Below are 20,107 nucleotides of genomic sequence, written 5' to 3'. Positions count from 1 at the left end.
AAGACTGTTTTCGGCCCAAGATGGCCCTTTACAAACTTCACCTGGATTGATCAATACAAATACTCTGACCACGTTTCATGATTATCATGAAACAAATGTGGCGTTCTATGCTTTGACAATTCTCATCAGAGGTTTGTCGTAGTTACGAGATGAAGGGAATCATGGTAGACCTTTGGTATACCAGGATGGTTTTTACATAGTTACTTAGATTTTCATCTCAGCCCAGTTTCGAACTTGACTTAAATTTTTATTCAGAGAAACATTCTGACCAGGATTCAACAAGATCATGTAGAAACTGTGTCCTCTGGAATGTCAATATGAATTTTTGATTTTACTTAGAGACTTAATTTTTGACATTAGATTACGCAGTTTCAGACTTAATCTATATTGCATAAATACAAATCTTCTAAATACGTCATGACGATTAGGCAGAAAATGCGGCACCCAGAGTGTTAAGAAGGTTGACCTTCTCTGACCTAGTCTTTAATTTCAAATTTTCCATTTTCAAAATTGATTTGACTGTCACAAGGACATACATTCTGACTGAAGTGTCATACAAATGAATTAGAAAATGTGGCCTATAGGGTGGTGACAATGTTTTTAGTCTAGAGTTTTGCTACGAGTAGAGCCAAGATAAACCAGTTACAAACGTAACCATGAATCGTCTTTAATTTATGTTTACGTTGTTTTTTTTTTCAGGCCACTGTGGCACAATTTTTAGGTCATATAGCGACATACAAACAAACGGTTTCCTGAGTAGTGCAAGTCGTGTGCATACAAACCAGCTATATAGACATTATAACGACACGATATTGGAGAAAACCCCAGAGGTGCGGGGCAAGTGATTTGAAGTCAACTACCTTAACCACTGGGCCACTTAGCTTGTAGTCTTTATATACAGGTTTTACTGTAAATATAGAAAACTCGTTTACTGTGTAGTTTTCAATTTAATATTAACATAGAAAGGCGTTAGGAAATTTTAAAATGATCGTTATTGACAGCTGTGCTAAAACACGTGACTTGTATATGAGTATAAAAATGTGTGAAAAGATCAGCATTATAGAGCGCATCATTTCAACAACTGCTTTCAACGAAGATCGAATTAGTGCTGATTAAAATGGAAAGGATTGCCGGGTTTATTTTCGTAAGTTAAATTATTTTTCCCCTTTCAAAAGAGTTGTAAGACTTTGATAAATGATGTTAAAATAATTATTATTATTTTTAGTAGTTACGGTAGTTTTATTATTAAAGTTATTATTATTATTTTGTAAAATCAGTCTTTCGGCGTCATTTTATTACTTTATTGGAATGTCATTTTGTTTTTAATTTTCTTTCTGACTGTATGAGAAATGACAACGAGGCTTAATTCTGAACAAGAATAATAACCTTATAATTTGGTTCTTTAAAATAATGAAAGTGTAAAAGTTTATATCTGTTTAATATATGAAACAAAAGATATTTAAAGTGTTCTTAGTCGCTGATATGTGTCTGAGTTTATTTAGAAGACCATTAAGTAGAAGGTTACATATTATGTATCAATGTTTATATATTTCTTAACAAGATTAAAGTGAAGTTAGCATGCTGTCTGTTGCCGTTGGATTTAAATGACAGCATCAACGTTAACATAAATTGCAAAGGTGGACACGTGTCAAAATATTTAATCTTTAGCTTGAAAATGGTTGTTATTAAGACATTTAAAATCCACCTAAATTTTTTACATCTACAATGAGAAAATGGATTTGAACGAACTGCATGTTCTAAAGATATTTTCTAAAAAAAGACAACTATGAAAGGGAAGTCTATATATTTTTTTAAGTTTATCTCAAACGCAAATACCTTAAAAGCAGAGTTATTGTATTTTAAGGGGATAAGCTTCTCTGGTTAGAGCTTCGAAGCCATTTTGGGCTTTCCTAGCTTAATTATAATTTGTCAATACCAAACATGGAATTTTGGGCAAAACAATATACTTTATAATTAAATGTAGAACTTTAATTGATATTGTTTTTTGTTTTTGTTTTTTATTTTCATTTGATTAAATGTTTAAATTATTTTTGCTAACTGAATCGTATGCATAATATTACATATTAATGTCACCATGCATAAAATGCCTGCCATTCTAGCAAAAATAGGTAGACTTCTGAAATTAATGCGATTTCATTATTCTTTTCCGATTTTATTTTACTTATCTGTATGTTACTGAATGAATGCGCTTTAAGATCAGATAGATTTGATATCATTGATAAACCCCCTTGATATATATATTCACAGTCGAATTCAGTTCAATATTGTCAAGAAACAGTAATGAAAGGTACACGCGTTTTCGGATATCAGATTTTGGGAAATATCAACATAATTATAGTTTTACAACGTCGGAAACACAAGAACATTTAAAGGTCTACAAGAAACAGTTTTCATGAATCTTCCCGCGTGATATAGATTTGGTATAACATTGTCTGTTATTTAAAAACAATATCCAAGAACTAAATACGTTGACAATTAAATGTCAATTACTGTACACAAATTAAGAAAATTAATCTATTGTGGCATATTTTTGCTATCGTAAAAGTATTATATTGATAAAGTGAAGCTCTCTAAATAGTCACAGTTTCCTGGAAATAATACTGTGATAATTGCATTATCATTGCGATACTTTCGCTTAAGTGCCAACAGCCGCCATTTACAAGCTAGGTAGCTATCTCGATAATTCTCAAAATTAACTTATGTTCTCAAATGTTTATCCTACTCGCTCAAATGCCCTTGGAAATATAATTTATTGAGTATGGTGGTATATTTCTGTCACGAAATAGCTAGGTAACTATTGCGACAATATTATAAACTTTCCAGGAGATGTGCGCATTTTTCTGAAAACATTTCAGCAATAAATAATATTTTCTAGATATTTTATGCATACCCTGACAATGTTTTAGCGCAAAATCTCGCGAAAATGCTTGACATTGTTACGATATACTTTGTAGCTAGCACAAACATATTTTACACTTTCCACAAAAGTTATGAATTTTCCTGAAACATTATCGCCATAAATATTTTTTTCTAGATATGCTTTTATTTCTATAAAACTTTAGGCTATTGAGATAAATTTTTCCAAAAAGTTCTAAATATCAAGATAATTTCTGAAAGCATCGAGATAGCTGTCTAGCTTATAAATGGTAGCTGTTCATGGCCAAAACGTATCGAGACAAAAATGTAAAATATCGCAATTATAATATTTTCAGGAAACTTTCTAATATTAAGATCATAATAAAACTTTACTTTATCATTATCGCGATAGCTGCCTAGCTGTCTCGTGCCATAATTGAAATAATGTTTTTTGTTTTTTTTTTTCAGAAAAATATGCACAACGTTTTTGGATAATTTAGAATAAGTTATGATAACTACATGGTTATCTATTGACAGTTTTCGGCATGAACGCTATAAACTTTGTTCTGGAACATTTTCAAGAAAATATATCTAGAAGATACTGTTTAATGCATAGATTGCCTAAAAAAAAGGGAATAGTATTGTCAAAGCATACATTGCAGAATAACAGAAAATTTGACGTTATTAAACATTTTGTTTGGAAATGTAATTTTGCTGATCTGTTATTAAGTTACTGTTATTAGTCCGCTACTTGTAGTTACGGGAACTATTAAGCTTGCGCTTTTCCGTCCTTCCGTCATTCCGTCCGTCGTTCTAGCTGTCCATCCGTTCCGTCTGTCCACTCTTTCCAGGCCGGGCCATAATTCGGCCATTTATCAGGAGATTTTAATGTTATCTAGCACAAATGTTAACCATCATAAGACTTAGATTTTGTCATACTTTGAGGGCGGAGATTTACCTTTTTTTCTATCCAGTCTCTAACCTAACCATCTTTAAAGCGATTTTAATATTTACCTGCTTCCATGATGAGACTATGTGTCATGCGCAGCCTCTAGACTTATAATGATCAAAAGGGTCTTTTTTCTTTCCGCCCTAAACTCAGTCATGTATTACGATATTTAACAAAGTGACATGCACAACAACTAGACCCTTAACTTAAAGGTCAAGGTCATATCTGGAGTTCAAATGTCGTCATATATTTTTCTTGTCCGGTCTGTTACTCAACCATCCACTCAGAAATTTTGATATTACTTTTTTCAAATTTAATCGATAACGAGACAAAGTATCCTGCTTACCATACTTTTCAGACCCATTTAATGTAAAGGTCATACTCTGAGGTCAAATGGTCATATGTTATTAAAAGAATCTGTTTTCCTTCCGGTCCATAACTATGTCATTCGTCAAGGGATTATTATATAACTTGGAACTAAATTAAATGTTCGCCATAATAAGACAACACCCAGACCCTAACTGTAAGGACAAGGTCACAATTGGAGATCAACTGTCAACAGCTTTCTTCCTTGTCCGCTCCATAATTGAACCATTCATCAATGAATTTTGCATTTCTTAGCACAATTGTTCCCCATAATGGATAATGTGCAATTTCGAAGACCAAGGTCACACTTGCAAGTTAAAGACTGTGTCCGCTCCATGACTATGATTTATCAAGGGATATTACTTGACACAAATTTCTCAATAATGAAGCAATATAGTTATCATATTCAACTCACTGACCAGTAAGTCAAATGTCAGGGGCACTCTTGGAGGTCAGAATTTATTAGGTCCTGTTCCGTGTTAATTTTTTTGGGACGCTACTATCATTTGAGGGAATTTGAAAGCACATGTCTAAAATATTCCTACGATGTGCTTGTGTGACCTGTGCATAACCAAGACCATAGCTGAAAGGTCAATGCCACATTTAGGGGTCAAAAGTTAACAGGCTCTGTATTGTGTCCTCTTCATAACTCTTTCATCCATAAGGGATTTTGATATCAATTAGCGCAAATGCTCCACATTGTAAGGGGATGTTTCGGACCTCTAGGTCTTTTTTCTTGTCCAGTCTGTAACTTTGCATGGATATTTAAACAATTTGGCACAAATATTCAACATTACAAGCAATATGTCATGTTGATCAAGTTAAAGAATTTGTTAGTTTCTTTTATTAGAATTACCTCCCTTTAATGTGCTGAAGTATTTCAATACATATTTTCTCTTTTCTTCACACCAAGTTACAAAACGAAATGATATTTTTCCGAACCAACCATTTTGCGTTATAACATACTGTAAATATAACACATGGGTGGATATAATTGACTGACAGATGTTAGATCATTAGATACCGCTACAGTTAAGGCAATTGTTTACCTTCTAGTCGAGGACTCTGTTGATGATGTTAATTCTTCATGTATTTGTTAGTATTGTTTTGGTTACTCACCTGAGCACTTTGAGCTCGTCTAAGCTATGGTGATCACTCTATGTTCATTGTCCTTCCGTTCATTTTATTTTTTAAACTACTTCTCCTTTGAAACCATTTAGTGAAAATTGATAAAACTTGACATGGTTGTTTCTCGAATGGTCCTCTTTCAATTTTGTTCCAACAGGTCCATTTGGAAGCACGGGTTGCTGGAGGTAAAAATCGAAGCCGCCAGAGCTTTAGATTCAAACAAAAGAACTTGCTTAAACTCTGGTCTGATGTTTAAATCATTTCACTGAAATGTTCCTTAAGGTTTTGATCAAGACTGGTGAAAAATGATTTGCCAAAATTTATTTCAAATTTAGTTGGCAGAATTCTTTTCTCGGGTGAATTAATATAAAACAAAGGTTCTTGTTTGAGACGTGAAAGACAGCGGACAGCAGGGTGAGTGTGTGTGTGTGCGTGCGGTTTCGCGTGCGTGTATGTGTGCGTGCAAACTTACTGAGAGTTGCTACAAGTAGCCTATGTTGGTAACTCTTCAAGAATGAATACTTTAGTGGGAGGATAGTACAAGAAACAGAAGACACTCCAATTCGAGAAGCTTCCGTGGTTCTTAGTAAACCAGGTGTAAGGCCTTTTATTTGTTTGATGATAGAGAATTTCTTAACAATAATGCCAGTTATACTTAACCAATTCCATTTTTATCAGGTCATTTTGGTAGTATCGTGTGTTGACACTATCATCGGTCATGACTGCGGAAACAATGCATGTTCAAATCACGCTGATGTAAGTATGTTTTAGTCAATTTAAACGTTACACTTTGTGCCATTATTACTATCATTTAACGGCAAATGTTGCAGTTTTATCGCAAATGTTACAGTCTTACCGCAAATGATGCAGTCTAATCGCAAATGTTTACAGCTTCATCGCAAATGTTGCTATCTTATCACAAATGTAAATGTTGCAGTCTCATCGCAACATTGTTATTTAGATGATCTACATGGAAATAGAAATACGTGCTTAATGAGCGTTGATGGAATATAGATAGTTTGTTTATCAAACAAATGAGCCGAATGCCTCTGACATGTTTCTTATAATGCACAAAATCCCAGACCTGAAGTTCTTTGCCTGTTAGGAGAATAGATCATGTTTTGTGTGAAAAATGTCTTTGATTACTTTGTAACGTAATACAATCGGAAAGATAGGTTTATCGCATAATACACGTCTAGTGATTTTACTATTACTTATATCGTTTTCTTTTGAAATAAGTTTGTGAGTTTTTTTGTTGGGATTCAAGTCATAAATTTGTCCGTGTGGCGACTTCCTAATTTGTGGTTGTAAGGAAAACCCTAGGTATTCATCCTGGTATTTTTTCAGGCACGGTTGGGCACCACCGTCCGCAAGCTGAAAAGCTTCTGCCCTGAAGGAATTCTAGAACCCAATAATGATTTTGAACTAACATTTGCGAGGATTATTGATAACTTTGTCAAAATGATTCAAAGTCAGAAACCTTCTGTTATGACTAGGGTACATCTTGCGCTGTAGGTTTTCCTTGGATATAGTTTCTAAATATCATAAAAAAGGAATATTCTTACCACAAATTGTCATCCTAGATATAGTTATTGATCCAAATTCTCAAAGTAATGATTGGACAGGGTGTAAAAATCACTCTAAGCTACGTCGAACTAAAAAATATAATCAATTTATTTCAGTGTAATGGCAACAAACGTTGCTGCAATGGCCACTGCTGTAAATGTAAGTAAAACTTTATAAATTATTTGATTATGACATCAGGAATATTAACTGATCAACCGTAGAGCTGTATTTTCGAGTGTCTGTCATTTCTCAGGAAGTATCCATGCAGATCCGTCTCAAGATATTGGTTAAGGATTGTCTAGAAATACGGCCCTAATTTTTGTGGTTTTATGACTTAATATTCAGTTTTATAGCAATGAAAAATGAGGCAATAATTTAAATTATATTTTTAAAACTTCACATGTATCTTTAATGGGCTAAATAGTGAAAATTTAATATATTCGGAAGTAAATATCGCAGTAACTTTGAAATCGATATCAGATTTTAAACCATTCTGTCCTTAAGGATTCTACAAACTTCAAAACTTTTATGCAAATATACAATCGAATTTAATACTGAGATACTAGCTTACATACAAAACCTTAACCAAAACTTTCTAAGTCGAAAACGGGACATAATTTTGTAAAACTGCAAAGTAGAGTTATGGGACCTAAGATTTACATGTCAGATCATGACAGTAAACAAGAATGTGAAGTTTCAGTCTTTTTCGATTAGTGGATACTGAGATACCAGCTTACATGTACATACAAAAACAATTTAATCAAAAATGCTAAGTGGAAAAGGGGCATAATTTTGTAAATAAAAAAGCAAAATAGAGTTATGAAACCTGTGCAATGAAAGTCAGTTTATCACAGTGAATAAGTGTATAGAGGTTCAATCCTTTCCTACAAGTGGTTACTGAGATACTAGCTTACATAATAAAAATCTTAACCAAATCGGGACGCCGGCGCTGACGCTGACGCCGACGCACAGGCGAGTCCAATAGCTCTACTATTCTTTGAATTGTCGATTTTTTAATTAATGTTTTAAGCTTTCCCAGTCCTACATCACCAAAACCCCACTCTCCAGTGCCTAGTTTTTAACCCGTTTTTATGAATGTTTGTAGGGATTTTAGCTTTCTATCATGGCCGATTTGGTATCTTCTTTTTTATATTGAAGAAGAACAACTGTGCTATAATCAGCGTAATTTAGCGTGTAGGAGTTATTTCCCATGATTTAGATTGGATCAATGTATAAATTATTTAATATGCTTTGTGTATAATAAAAATACTCTTCTATACCCATCACTTAAACAATATATGATGCATTGTATAATGTTCTACCGACAAGAAATCAAAACAAATATTTCTTATGCAAATTGTTAGAAATCACTGGGTTTTGCATCTATTTTTATACAGACTCATTTATATATTTTATGCTATATCCTGTAATTTCGTTTCGAAAAAACAGCTGATACATTTCATTATTCGCAATATCCATGTGTGGGATTTTTTTTAGCCAGAGCAACCAGAACAGCCAGAGTAGCCAGAAACCAATCCTAACCCTAACCCTGACTACTCTGGTAGTTGCAAGCGTTCCACATTGCCATATACAGCAGTTCAGTTACAAATGTGTAAAGCCCAGGTAAAATAAACCAATGTTAGAGCAGAAAATCAATAAAATACACTTCGCTGTCTACTGTTCCAGATACGCTGGCATACTTTCCTATATCCAACAGTGCGGTAACTAGCGTGCGGGTATTAAATACAATGTACCTGCACACTTTTAGTTACCGCACCCTGTACTCAGTGTATACGAATTACCTGCACCAAATTTGTTAAGAAAAAACACCGAGCTATGATACAATTGCATTTACACCTATATATTTAGCAGAAATTCATTAAAAATGAAAGTTTGTAAATTATTATTACCTCCCTTGCCTGTCTTTTTTGCCCAACAAATACAGATTGGAAATAAATACATTCCGAAGATAGACGCAGATTTGAAACTTCCATTTTGGGTCAGATTCTTGATATATCCAGATGTCAAGTGGAAATGTAGAAGTAGAAATCATTATAAAATAGAAATAAATATGTTTTTTAATACTTTCTTATAAGATTTATAAATTTCCTTTTTCGTTCCTTAAATAAACCTCTAATAGAATCTACGAAAAGCGAGAAACGTTTCGATAAATAAATGTATTTATACGTCTAAACTGAACAACAGTTTAAATTTTATGAGAACAGATATAACAGGGACAAGTAACTTTGAAAAGTGTAACATACAAAATTAACGCTTGATTCTTTTAGGTCCTTGTAGAATTAAGCCACATCAATGCTTGGAAGTAGAAAACGGATGGGCCTGCAACTGTACTGGATCTGGCTTCCACGGACAACACTGTGAATGCCCAGGTAAATATATAAAGCTTGTGGTGCACTATTAGGTGAAAGATGTGATTGCCAAGGCATATATATAAAGCTTCTCTTGCACTATTAATTAAAAATGTGAATGCCAAGGTAATTATATAAGCTTCAGGTGCACTTTTAGGTGAAAAATGTGAATGCCCAGGTAGTTATATCTATCTTCTGTAACCGTCGAACCCCTTGCGGGGACGTAGACGTTTTGCGCGTCAAAATCATTAAGAGAAAGAATATAGTGATAAAAATTTAGAGTGGAAGAAACTAAAAAAATAACTTTGGTGAAATAAAAAAGGTTTAAACTTGAGTTAGCTGGATAACTAGGGCGAGACATGTTCAAGGCTGCAAACTGCGGTACTGAACTGCTCTAGGGTAGGGAGGTGGGCGACACTGGGGGGAAGTTGGTTCCAATGGTACACAGTTCTCGGAAAATAAGAGAACTTGTAATAGTCGGTGGTTGCAGTAATTAACCTATAACTTAGGGAATGGCCATAGCGGACACAACGGGTCATTGGGGTAAGGTAATCTATGATTGGGATAGCAACCAGATCATGATGAATCTTATAGAAGAGTGATAACCTAGAGTCTATACGCCTTAAATCCAGCCGACGAAGGTTTAGGGAGTGGAGCATATCTGTTACACTGGAAGTACGGCCGTAGTCAGTCTTGATCCCACGAGCGGCTCTCCTTTGGACGCTTTCAATTTGGTCTATCTGGGTTTGGGTGTGGGGCGACCATACCTCGGAGGCATATTCAAGCTGGGGTCGGACTAGAGTCTGGTAAGCAATGGTCTTAATGGGTTGGGATTTGACCTTAATGTTTCTTCGTAAGAACCCTAGGGTTTGGTTGGCTTTTTTGGTTGACCTATTTATGTGATTGTCCCATGATAGGTCATTTGAGATATCCACGCCTAGGTATTTAGCTGAGCTGACCGATTCAAGTTGGACTCCATGTAGGTAATACTGGGTAGGGATAGGATGCTTTCTTCTAGTGGCGTGGATCACTTGACACTTGGAGGGGTTGAACTCCATATCCCACTGCAACTCCCACTTTTCTAGAAGTTTTAGGTCATTTTGGAGAGTGACAGATTGGTCTGCAAATGATAATGTTAGATATATTGCCGTGTCATCTGCAAACAGACGGACTTTGGAACTGATGTTTTGTGGGAGGTCATTTATGTAAGCTAGGAAGAACAGGGGACCAAGTACAGACCCCTGCGGGACACCTGATGATACTGGGATGGCATCAGAGGTAGTGCCATTTAGCACTACTGATTGGATCCTATTATCTAAGAAGCCTTTAACCCATCTTAGTGTGTTACCTCTGACTCTATATTCATGCATTTTTAGTAGAACTTTCTCATGGCTAACCTTGTCGAAAGCCTTACTGAAATCTAGAAGTATAAGATCTACTTGTTTCTTATTGTAGATTGAGGTGACCAGATCATTTACTAACATAACTAACTGAGTAACGAATGACCTTTTTTCCCTAAAACCATGCTGTAGGTCATACAGAATACCATGGTTGGTGAAGTGCTTAACAATTGATGAGGAAACAGTGTGTTCAAGAACTTTGCATAGGACATATGTTAATGAAATTGGCCTATAATTTACTGGATTTGACCTATCACCTTTTTTAAGAATGGGGACAACATATGCGGATTTCCACTGGGATTGAAGTGAACCTTCCTCCGGGTATTTCTGGAATAAGACCTCAAGGATTGGAGATAGTTCTACAGAGAGTGTTTTAAGTATTATAGGCTTGATTTTGTCAGGACCACTGGCCTTATAGGGGTTCAGGTTGCTGAGAAATTTCTCAATACCATTTGTACCTATCCTAATATCTGGCATAGTAGGGACTGAATTACCATCTGGGGTTAGTTTTATTTTACTGAGCGTGGCGAGGTTAAGTGGTGATTTGGGGCTATAAACAGACTGAAACTGTTTGTTCAGTACTGTTGCCTTAGCTTGATCATCCAGATGGAGTTTATTTTCATGCTTAAGGGGAGGGATAGAGGAAGATTCCTGTCTCGAGTGTTTAATGATCGAGTACAGTTTCTTAGTATTTGATTTATTTGGGAGTGAGGCAGCAGTGTTATTCAGGTTTAGGATGTGCTTAAGATACTGGCTATAAGCCTCTTTGACCTTTTTCCGCACTAGATGCTTTAAGTCTAGAAATTTCTTTCGACCAGAAGATGAGCTAGTGTTCTTAACCTTTTTAAAAGCTCTGTTCCTCCTTCTGATTAGTTTCTTAATGTCCTGATTGACCCATGGAAGGTGATCTCTTATAGTTGACTGTTTGGATGGAATTCATGTTTCTGTAAGGTTGTTTAGGGTATTTGAAAAGTTTTCCCATAACTCTTCTGTGTTAAGTGCGGAGTATTTACCTTCATTGGACATAACCTGGTGGTAGTCAATTAATGACTGTTTTATTTCCTGCCAGTTTGCTTTTTCATACAAGGGAATTGTTCGAGGCTTTTGGTAACATATCCTTGCGGATGTATTGACTTTTGTTTCTACTATATTATGATCACTGATGCCCGGTATGATGTTGACCTGATTTACTAGAGTTGGGTTTGTAGTAAGGAATAAATCTAGAATATCATTTCCTCTAGTTGGTAAGTTGACCATTTGGGTTAGGTTTGAATCATTAAATGTTTCAATAACCTGGCGGTAGAATGTGGGGTGCTTACATTCAGGGGATGGGCTGCTGGTGTCCTAGTCCATTTTTGGGAGGTTGAGATCCCCAGCCACCCAGACATTTGAAAACGTTTTATTGACCTTTTCAAGGGACTTAGTAAATTCTGCGAAACTGTCAATGTCTAAATTATGTAGCTTGTAATAAGCACCAATAACTAGGGACTAATTACCTACTAGGTCTAACTTTACCCAAAGGTCCTGACACTCGGACTGAAGTTCGGGCATTTCTTGGGCTGTTATACAGTTTCTAATTGCAATGAAAACCCCTCCGCCTGTCTGCTTGATACGGTCGCGACGGAAGATAGAGTAACCTAGGTCTGAATCAAGTACCTCACTAGTGCGATGCTTAGGTTTAAGCCAGGACTCGGCACTTATCATAATATCGGGCTTTGTGGAATTTACTAAATTATTAAATTCAAGTTTTTTTTTGTCTACAACTGACCTACAATTAATTACTTGGACTTTAAGCGACATTCTTATATTACTTTCCTTACCTTTTTGGGGCTTGGCTTTAGTTTGTTGGGTAGGGAGGTGACGCTTAGGAGTGGATGTGTGGGTCATTGAGAAAGACATATCACTCACGTTTGAGTTATCAAGGTTGACGAAGGGATTCGATTTTTCGAGTGAGTCCAGACTTGGGACAGAACCATTTGAGACAGTTATATTCTCACAAAGTGAGCACTTCCAGACTGCTACCCCAGCTGATGAGTCTCCAAGGATGTCGTAAAGGGAGTCGGAAACGTTTTGGCAATCTGCATGGTACCATTCCATACACATGTCACACTGAAGGCCTTTGCAACTCCAGGTGACAGGTAGTTGACAGTTACCACAGGAGAAAACCGTTGAGTTACCTTCCAAGTAAGCTTCAGCTTGAATGGGCCCTGGATTGCTCTCGATATCATGGGACAGTGCAAGGAGGAGTAAACATACAACATATAAAGCTTGTGGTGCACTATTAGGCGAAAGATGTGATTGCCAAGGTAATTATGTAAAGCTTGTGGTGCACTATTAGGTGAAAATATGAATGCCTAGTAAATATATAAGGCTTGTGGTTCACTATAAGATGAAAATGTGAATGCCCAGGAGCCATATTCATAAAGCATCTTAAGTATACGTTTTGACTTAAATTGAAGATTTTACTTAAGTTTGTGGTGATTTCAGCTTAAGTCTACGTAAAAACTTAAGTCCTATTCATAAAACAGCTTAAACTTAAGATACGTAAGAAATGACTTAAGTCAGAAAACAAAATAGCATCGTGAGTACGATTAAAGTGTTGTTTTTCAGATAAAAGCACTTTAAACATAATTGTGCATGTTGTATCTGTCTGAATTTAATGTTGATTTTTAATGTTTTTGTCCACAGTAAAAGCCAAGAATTACTTACTAAATTGTTTTATGAATAACAAATCGAGGGCTTGGCGCAAAACTATTGTATCTTGTTCTTTATTTATATACACTTACAATAGTTTTGCACCAAGCCCTCGAAATATACTTAATAAGTAAAATAAATTTCTTACTTAAGTAATACTTTAGTAAATAATCAATCTCTTATACTTATACTTAAGATGCTTTATGAATACGGCCCCAGTAATGATATAAAGCTTGTAGTGCACTATTACGCGAAAATATGAACGCCCAGGTAATTATATAAAGCTTCTGATTCACAATTAAGTGAAAAATGTGAATTCCCAGGTAATTATATAAAGCTACTTGTGCACTTTTAGGTGAAAATATGAATGTCCAGGTAATTATATAAAGCTTCTTGTGCACTTTTAGGTGAAAATATGAAAGCCCAGGTAATTATATAAAGCTTCTTGTGCACTTTTAGGTGAAAATATGAAAGCCCAGGTAATTATATAAAGCTTCTTGTGCACTTTTAGGTGAAAATATGAAAGCCCAGGTAATTATATAAAGCTTCATGTGCACCTTTAGGTGAAAATATGAATGTCCAGGTAATTATATAAAGCTTCTTGTGCACTTTGAGGTGAAAATATGAAAGCCCAGGTAATTATATAAAGCTTCTTGTGCACTTTTAGGTGCAAATATGAATGTCCAGGTAATTATATAAAGCTTGTGGTGCACTATGAGGTGAAAAATGTGAATGCCCAGGTAATTATATAAAGCTTGTGGTGCACTATGAGGTGAAAAATGTGAATGCCCAGGTAATTATATAAAGCTTGTGGTGCACTATGAGGTGAAAAATATGAACGCCCAGGTAATTATATAAAGCTTGTGGTGCACTATGAGGTGAAAAATATGAACGCCCAGGTAATTATATAGAGCTTCTTGTGCACTTTTAGGTGAAAATATGAACGTCCAGGTAATTATATAGAGCTTCTTGTGCACTTTTAGGTGAAAATATGAACGTCCAGGTAATTATATAAAGCTTGTGGTGCACTATGAGGTGAAAAATGTGAATGCCCAGGTAATTATATAAAGCTTGTGGTGCACTATGAGGTGAAAAAGTGAATGCCCAGGTAATTATATAAGCTGTAAATGTGAATTTATCTATTTTATAGTTTAGTACCAGTGAAAAATATATTTGATATTTTTCGCTGTGAAAATAGCAGATGCATTACATTGATATATTTCGGTTATTCACTGTAAAACTTGTAATAAAGTTGACTGTCTGATTTTTTAAAGATAAGTGTGATACATGTACTTTATATTATATCTTCTGTCTGGAAAGAATTTATTCACCCTATCAATATTGATTTTAGGATTATGAGCTTAAGGGCACTATCCAATGTAGTCAGAATGTAACAGAAACATAATCGTGATTACAGGCTTAGCTATTTTGGAACCCTACCTGACAAAATTTCAGACACATTTAATCAGACGTACCAGCCTTATAAACTACATTTGATTACTTGAAATAAATGCAATCAATTATAATTACAATATACTGCTGATTTCAGAAGTGCACCATAAACAGATAATCACTGACCTATATCTATTTTCTTATCGTGAGTGGCTTTTTTACGTAAACTCCTCCCAAGACGTACAATTCGATTTTGTGGGGTTTTCCCGTTAAGTTGTCTAAGCAACACATAAACTGAAAAGTCAGTCATACAATGTATTTATGGTTTTTAAAATTGATGATATCAAATCTTTTAGCCGTATCTCAGAATCAGTTTCAGATCAAACATTTTTTACAATCTCTATCCAAAACGTGCAGAATAGACAACTACCAGCAAATCTTACTAAAGACTCAAACTGATTACATTGTGTCTGTAAAACAGCCCCATTTAGTAGCTGTTGATTAACATCTCATTATCTCTATTATTTTACGTAAAAAAAGTATTCTTTTCTGTCACCAATGTCCATCGATATCCTTGTGATAAGTTGATAAAAAATCATAAACTACAAAATTCAAATTAACACAGCGGGCTCATAAAGATCAAAAGATGTGTTTATACATGTAAACAACATCATTAACATGTGTATTATTATCGCTTGGTCAGGGATCCAAGTTTAAAAGAGCAAGCCTGATGGGCATCACTTTTCATGTTGAAAAATAAAATATTGAACTAAAAATATAAATGCCCGGTTTATATACATTACTCAAGTAAGGTAATAAACACTTTTATGTGTTTGAGAATCTATCAAACATGAGATTCTGAAGACAGGCTTGAATTAACTGGAATCTTTTTTTTCGTACATTGAACATGTATTTAGGTCCTGCTTATCAACAATTCAACTTCCGGTCCTGCGGCCGTTGTACATGAATTTAAAAGATTTGAGTGCTGGACTCCTTCATTTGACTTTGAAAGCGAATTAAAACTTGATTCGGGATTCATGACTAAGTAAGTTTCCTTGCCAAGAAACGGACGGAAATTCATTTATTTATTTTCTAAGGTTTAACGCCCGGTTTCAACAGTTCCTTTATGTAGGGTAGACAGTTTACCTATCCATCGCTTCTGGGAAGAACCAGGGATATGGTCGGTAGCAAGGGTCGAACCCATGTCCCCGGCACCCCCCCCCCACCACCCCTCCCCCCCCCCCAATCAGTAAGAAGTTACAGTGACTTCAAGTCAGCGACTACGGGGGTGGTCGACCCGCCCGCTTAGCTCAGTAGGGAGAGCGTTGATCTACAGATCGCGGGGTCGCAAGTTCGATCCCCGGGCGGTGCGTATGTTCTCAGTGACTATTTGATAATAAGCATTGTGTGTGAAATCATTGCCTATGATAATTTATGTGGGGAAGTTGGCAGTTACTTGCAGGAAACAGGTTTGTACTGGTACAGTATCATGGAACACTGGTTAGGTTAACTTCCCGCCATTACATGACTGAAATACTGTTGAAAAACGGCGTTAAACCCAAAACAAACAAACAAACAAACTGGGCGGTCACACGATGGATGGATACAACAATTCGTGGTCACTCTAGAGATCACACGGGCATGTAGTTGCAATAAAGCAGAAGTCGGCATAGAACTCCCAAGTTGATTTAGGGCGATAGGTTCGACTAACGGCTTATTTTCATCTCTACTTTTTTCCGTTCGAATAAAGTATTCATGACATCGCAAACCACATGTCTTCTGTATGCAGTAATACTTTGACGGATTCCTACGAAATAATGTATAATTTTTCATATGAAAACTTTTCCAATGAAATTCTTTTTGGTTTGGTATTTTACAGATTATGCCGTAAATGTAAAATAAATTTTGTCTCGAAAGAGGACTCGTTTCAAATTGATAGAAAATGTCGGTAAAAGTATTTTATGTTTTGATTTAAAATTGTGATAGTAAAAATTGAACCTCTAAGTTCACAGCATTTCTAAAAGGCGATCTTGCATGTACTTTTGCCTGTCACAAATACTAGTATTTAACGATTTTTCCTATCATAAGCTTGCCCAACTTCGACAATTCTCGACGTCGACCTTGGAAATATCGAAAGCAATACACAACACACTATAGTTGCGACAACATCGCCTGTAATGACAGCACTGTAAAACACTCATCCTCCATAATATCAATAACATATAACATTCATTGCACGTAGTGCAGACGATGTACAACACTGATAGTCTAGAGCAACGACAATGTTCAACACTTATTGCATATAGATCAACACGTAAAGTCTAAAATGCGACAATATACAACACTCATTGTTTACAGTGGTGGCGACGTCATGTAAAACACCAACTGCAAAACGTACAGCAAAATAATTAATATTAATACTCAGTGACGCCCATTCAAACAGTTGTTTTAACATTCTGAAATTGATGGCCTAAATGTGGTTTTGTTTTCCAAGTGGAGAGGGGGAGTGGAATTGCTCTACACTGACAGAATTAAGAACATATGCTAGCTATTCGCCTTTCAATAGTGGAAACAGAGCCCAGGTGCCCATCCAGACATGGTATTGCATGTACTATAGAAGAAAACCACTGACCTACAGAAATGGCATTTGAAAAGCGTTTATCTGTATTGATTACATACGAGGGTTGTTCAAATATAACGTAGACTTTTGCTGTCAAAAGCCGCTTTTGTGTATACTGCACTGTGAGATATATGATTGTAATTCACAATCTAGTTAATTTGGACATACATTCTTTTGTTAAATTTTTGTTGACATGCGAAGCGCGCAGAACGTTTTATTTAAAACAGTTACGCATAACCGGCGCGGTTGTTGTTGTTTTTTTTTTCGTCTGGCATGATTTGAATTCAATCAGTAATGTTCACACTAAATGTCCGTTCGTTAACTTGAAAATATGCCAAAGTGCAGTGCCACGTCACGGCGACAAACATCGAAAGTTTAGCGTCATTCGGACGAGAGAGGGTGAAATAATGAACTAAGTAAGTACTGCTATTGATAATGCACGTAAAGTCGTCATCGGTTCACATAGATGATCAGACATTTGCTTAGTTATGTAGAGATTTTGGAAAGCACCAGCTGAAATTTATAAACTAATGAACCATATGTATCTTTGGCCTGATCTTCAAGTGGTACAAACGATTCGCAAATGGCTAAGAATTGCTAAAAGACAGCGAAGTTCGAGAGAAGAAACAAACAGTTCGCGATTTGACGTCAACGCGAATCTATGATGCCTTGGATAAAGACCAACTGCTCATAGTGCGCACCCTTTCATAGATGCTTGGCATAATCAAGTCAAATTTGCAGTAATTGCGAATCATGATGATGTATGTTTTTTATTGTTTTGCTTCATTAAAATATATAAAAGGTAGAGACAAGGTCTACATTATTTTTCAACAGGCCTCGTATTACTCACTCTCAAATGATATCTAATTGTGTACACTTGCTTCCATTGTAGATCCTCTGTGTGATGACATCTATGGTATGATTAAGAGTAAGTATTTATTAATAAGTAAGATTAGGTTTATCTTAAAGGTAAAGAATACAAACATTTTACAGGTAAATGTCCATGTACATATAAGCATCTGCTTAAATATTAGAAATTAATAAATGAGCGTTTTTAAGCTGCATAAAGCGCTTTAAAAAGTGAATCATTAAGTTAAAAGTTATTTCAAAACGCTTTACAATACTAACATATTATTAGTCTTTTTATTAGTAAGACAAACCATATGTGTTGATTTTGGCTGGATACTTATTTTAAAATTCATTCAGTAAACGGTAAAATTAAGTTCCCTAGTCTAAGAAATTGTTTGCTACATCCGCTAACTGTCGTTATTCGTAATTCTAAATACGGCACAGTACGGGACACAACCAACGAGAAAACATGTATTGAATAGCTAGAAATGTCGGTGGATATGTTTTTCGTTTGTAAACAATTGTAAGAACTTAATTTTTCGGTTTATAATTCTCTTTTTATGGATTAATTATGTCCGTTTTATGAAAGTAATTATGCACATTTGCTTACAATAGTTGTTTTCCTTAGATTTAATTGCAAATGGCAATCTGTCAAAAATGTGTATCGCGGACAAATAGTAAAAAATAAGAAAATCAAAGAAAAACTTACATATTTTTCAATTTCGGGATTCATTTTTCTATTCGTCCGAAATATGCAATATTTCACAGTCCAAAAATCTCAGTCCAATACATGTTTAAACGCATTGTCCTGTACTATACCGAACGTATCCCAATTAAAAAATGCATTCCATTTGTAAAGAAGTAAAAATAAACAAGTTCCAAAATCTCTAGAAACGATGTTTAATCTAGTTATTCGAAATGTCAGCACCCGGACATTGGAGCAAATGCATCAAAACGCAGATATTTAATGTTTTTTTTTTGAAAATGGTGAGCTTTTAAAGGCACTGAACTGCCCAGAAGGGTGACCCCTTAATGTGGTCCTTTTTGTGGAATTCAAACATCCATCCGGTTTTTTGAAAAATGTATTTATTTTATAAGCTGAGCAATTTTCATGTAAATCAACTATTTCTTTCTATGATTTGATGAAATGAAAATTGCAACGGTCAGAACATACAAGGTGGTCCAACTGTCATGAATTTGAAGCAAATGGGAAGGTAAATGGAAAGGTGTCATCCACCTTTTCCTTTATTTTCTACTTGTTTGATCTTTTTGCTACAAATTTGTGACACTTCCGTTGAAATGACTGCTTTGCCCGCTAAAATATTTCCTTGTTTTAGAGGACTCCGAGGAGGTGGTTGACTGGAGGCCGTATACTTGCATATTTTTCAGATTGCTCAGACTTTGAAAACGATTTTGTAACACTCAATCGCACAAGGTATTCGGAACATGGTGCTACTGCTTCAGGCGCAAGAATTCTCTATGGTGTAGCTTCTTTAGTGGACTGTATTAATCATCCGTCTGCACTTCAGTGTCACTATGTCACACATGTCGGAAATAAATGTTACATCTACCAAAGCCAGGCAGCGTTTCGCGGTGGACTGTTTCAAAACAACATAGATGCGCATACATCAGCTGTGAGAGTGTGTAAAGTATGCGATTGAAAATTAAAAGAGACACTTAAATGACCTTTGCCTTGAACTTAATAGACTTAAAGTAGCACTTATTATTCTAAAATGTGAAATATGGGAAGTAAAATAAATGTTGGGTATCAAGTGTTCTTTTTTCGTTGAACATATAATTTGTAGATATGCATAGTAATATGTACATCAGGCAGTCATAGAGGTATTATAAGCAACTATTAACAAAATATACATTTTGTTTCAAAGTTATCCTGCCT

General features: G+C 35.4%; 2 protein-coding genes across 2 annotated transcripts in view; one reads left to right on the top strand and one right to left on the bottom strand.

The window, feature by feature from the left end:
- LOC123531750 (CCR4-NOT transcription complex subunit 9-like) overlaps positions 1–20,107 on the bottom strand; it is a 492,904-nt gene that overhangs the window by 277,606 nt on the left and 195,191 nt on the right. The window lies entirely within an intron of this gene.
- Positions 1,013–19,983, top strand: LOC123532647 (uncharacterized). Its single transcript, XM_045314168.2, has 6 exons — positions 1,013–1,144; positions 5,999–6,076; positions 7,003–7,045; positions 9,175–9,276; positions 18,254–18,289; positions 19,600–19,983. The coding sequence occupies exons 1-6, from the start codon at positions 1,118–1,120 to the stop codon at positions 19,869–19,871; spliced, it is 558 nt and encodes a 185-aa protein (XP_045170103.2). The 5' UTR covers positions 1,013–1,117; the 3' UTR covers positions 19,872–19,983.

This window comes from Mercenaria mercenaria, chromosome 11 (assembly GCF_021730395.1).
Source record: "Mercenaria mercenaria strain notata chromosome 11, MADL_Memer_1, whole genome shotgun sequence".
NCBI lineage: Eukaryota > Metazoa > Mollusca > Bivalvia > Venerida > Veneridae > Mercenaria > Mercenaria mercenaria.
The sequence above is the reverse complement of the archived record's forward strand: the minus strand, read 5'-3'. Positions and strand labels throughout refer to the sequence as shown.

Coding starts and splice junctions, on each gene's coding strand:
- LOC123532647 (XM_045314168.2), top strand. CDS start 1,118: ATGGAAAGGATTGCCGGGTTTATTTTC. Junction 7,046..9,174: donor CAATGGCCACTGCTGTAAAT/GTAAGTAAAACT, acceptor TGATTCTTTTAG/GTCCTTGTAGAATTAAGCCA. Junction 18,290..19,599: donor CATCTATGGTATGATTAAGA/GTAAGTATTTAT, acceptor CATATTTTTCAG/ATTGCTCAGACTTTGAAAAC.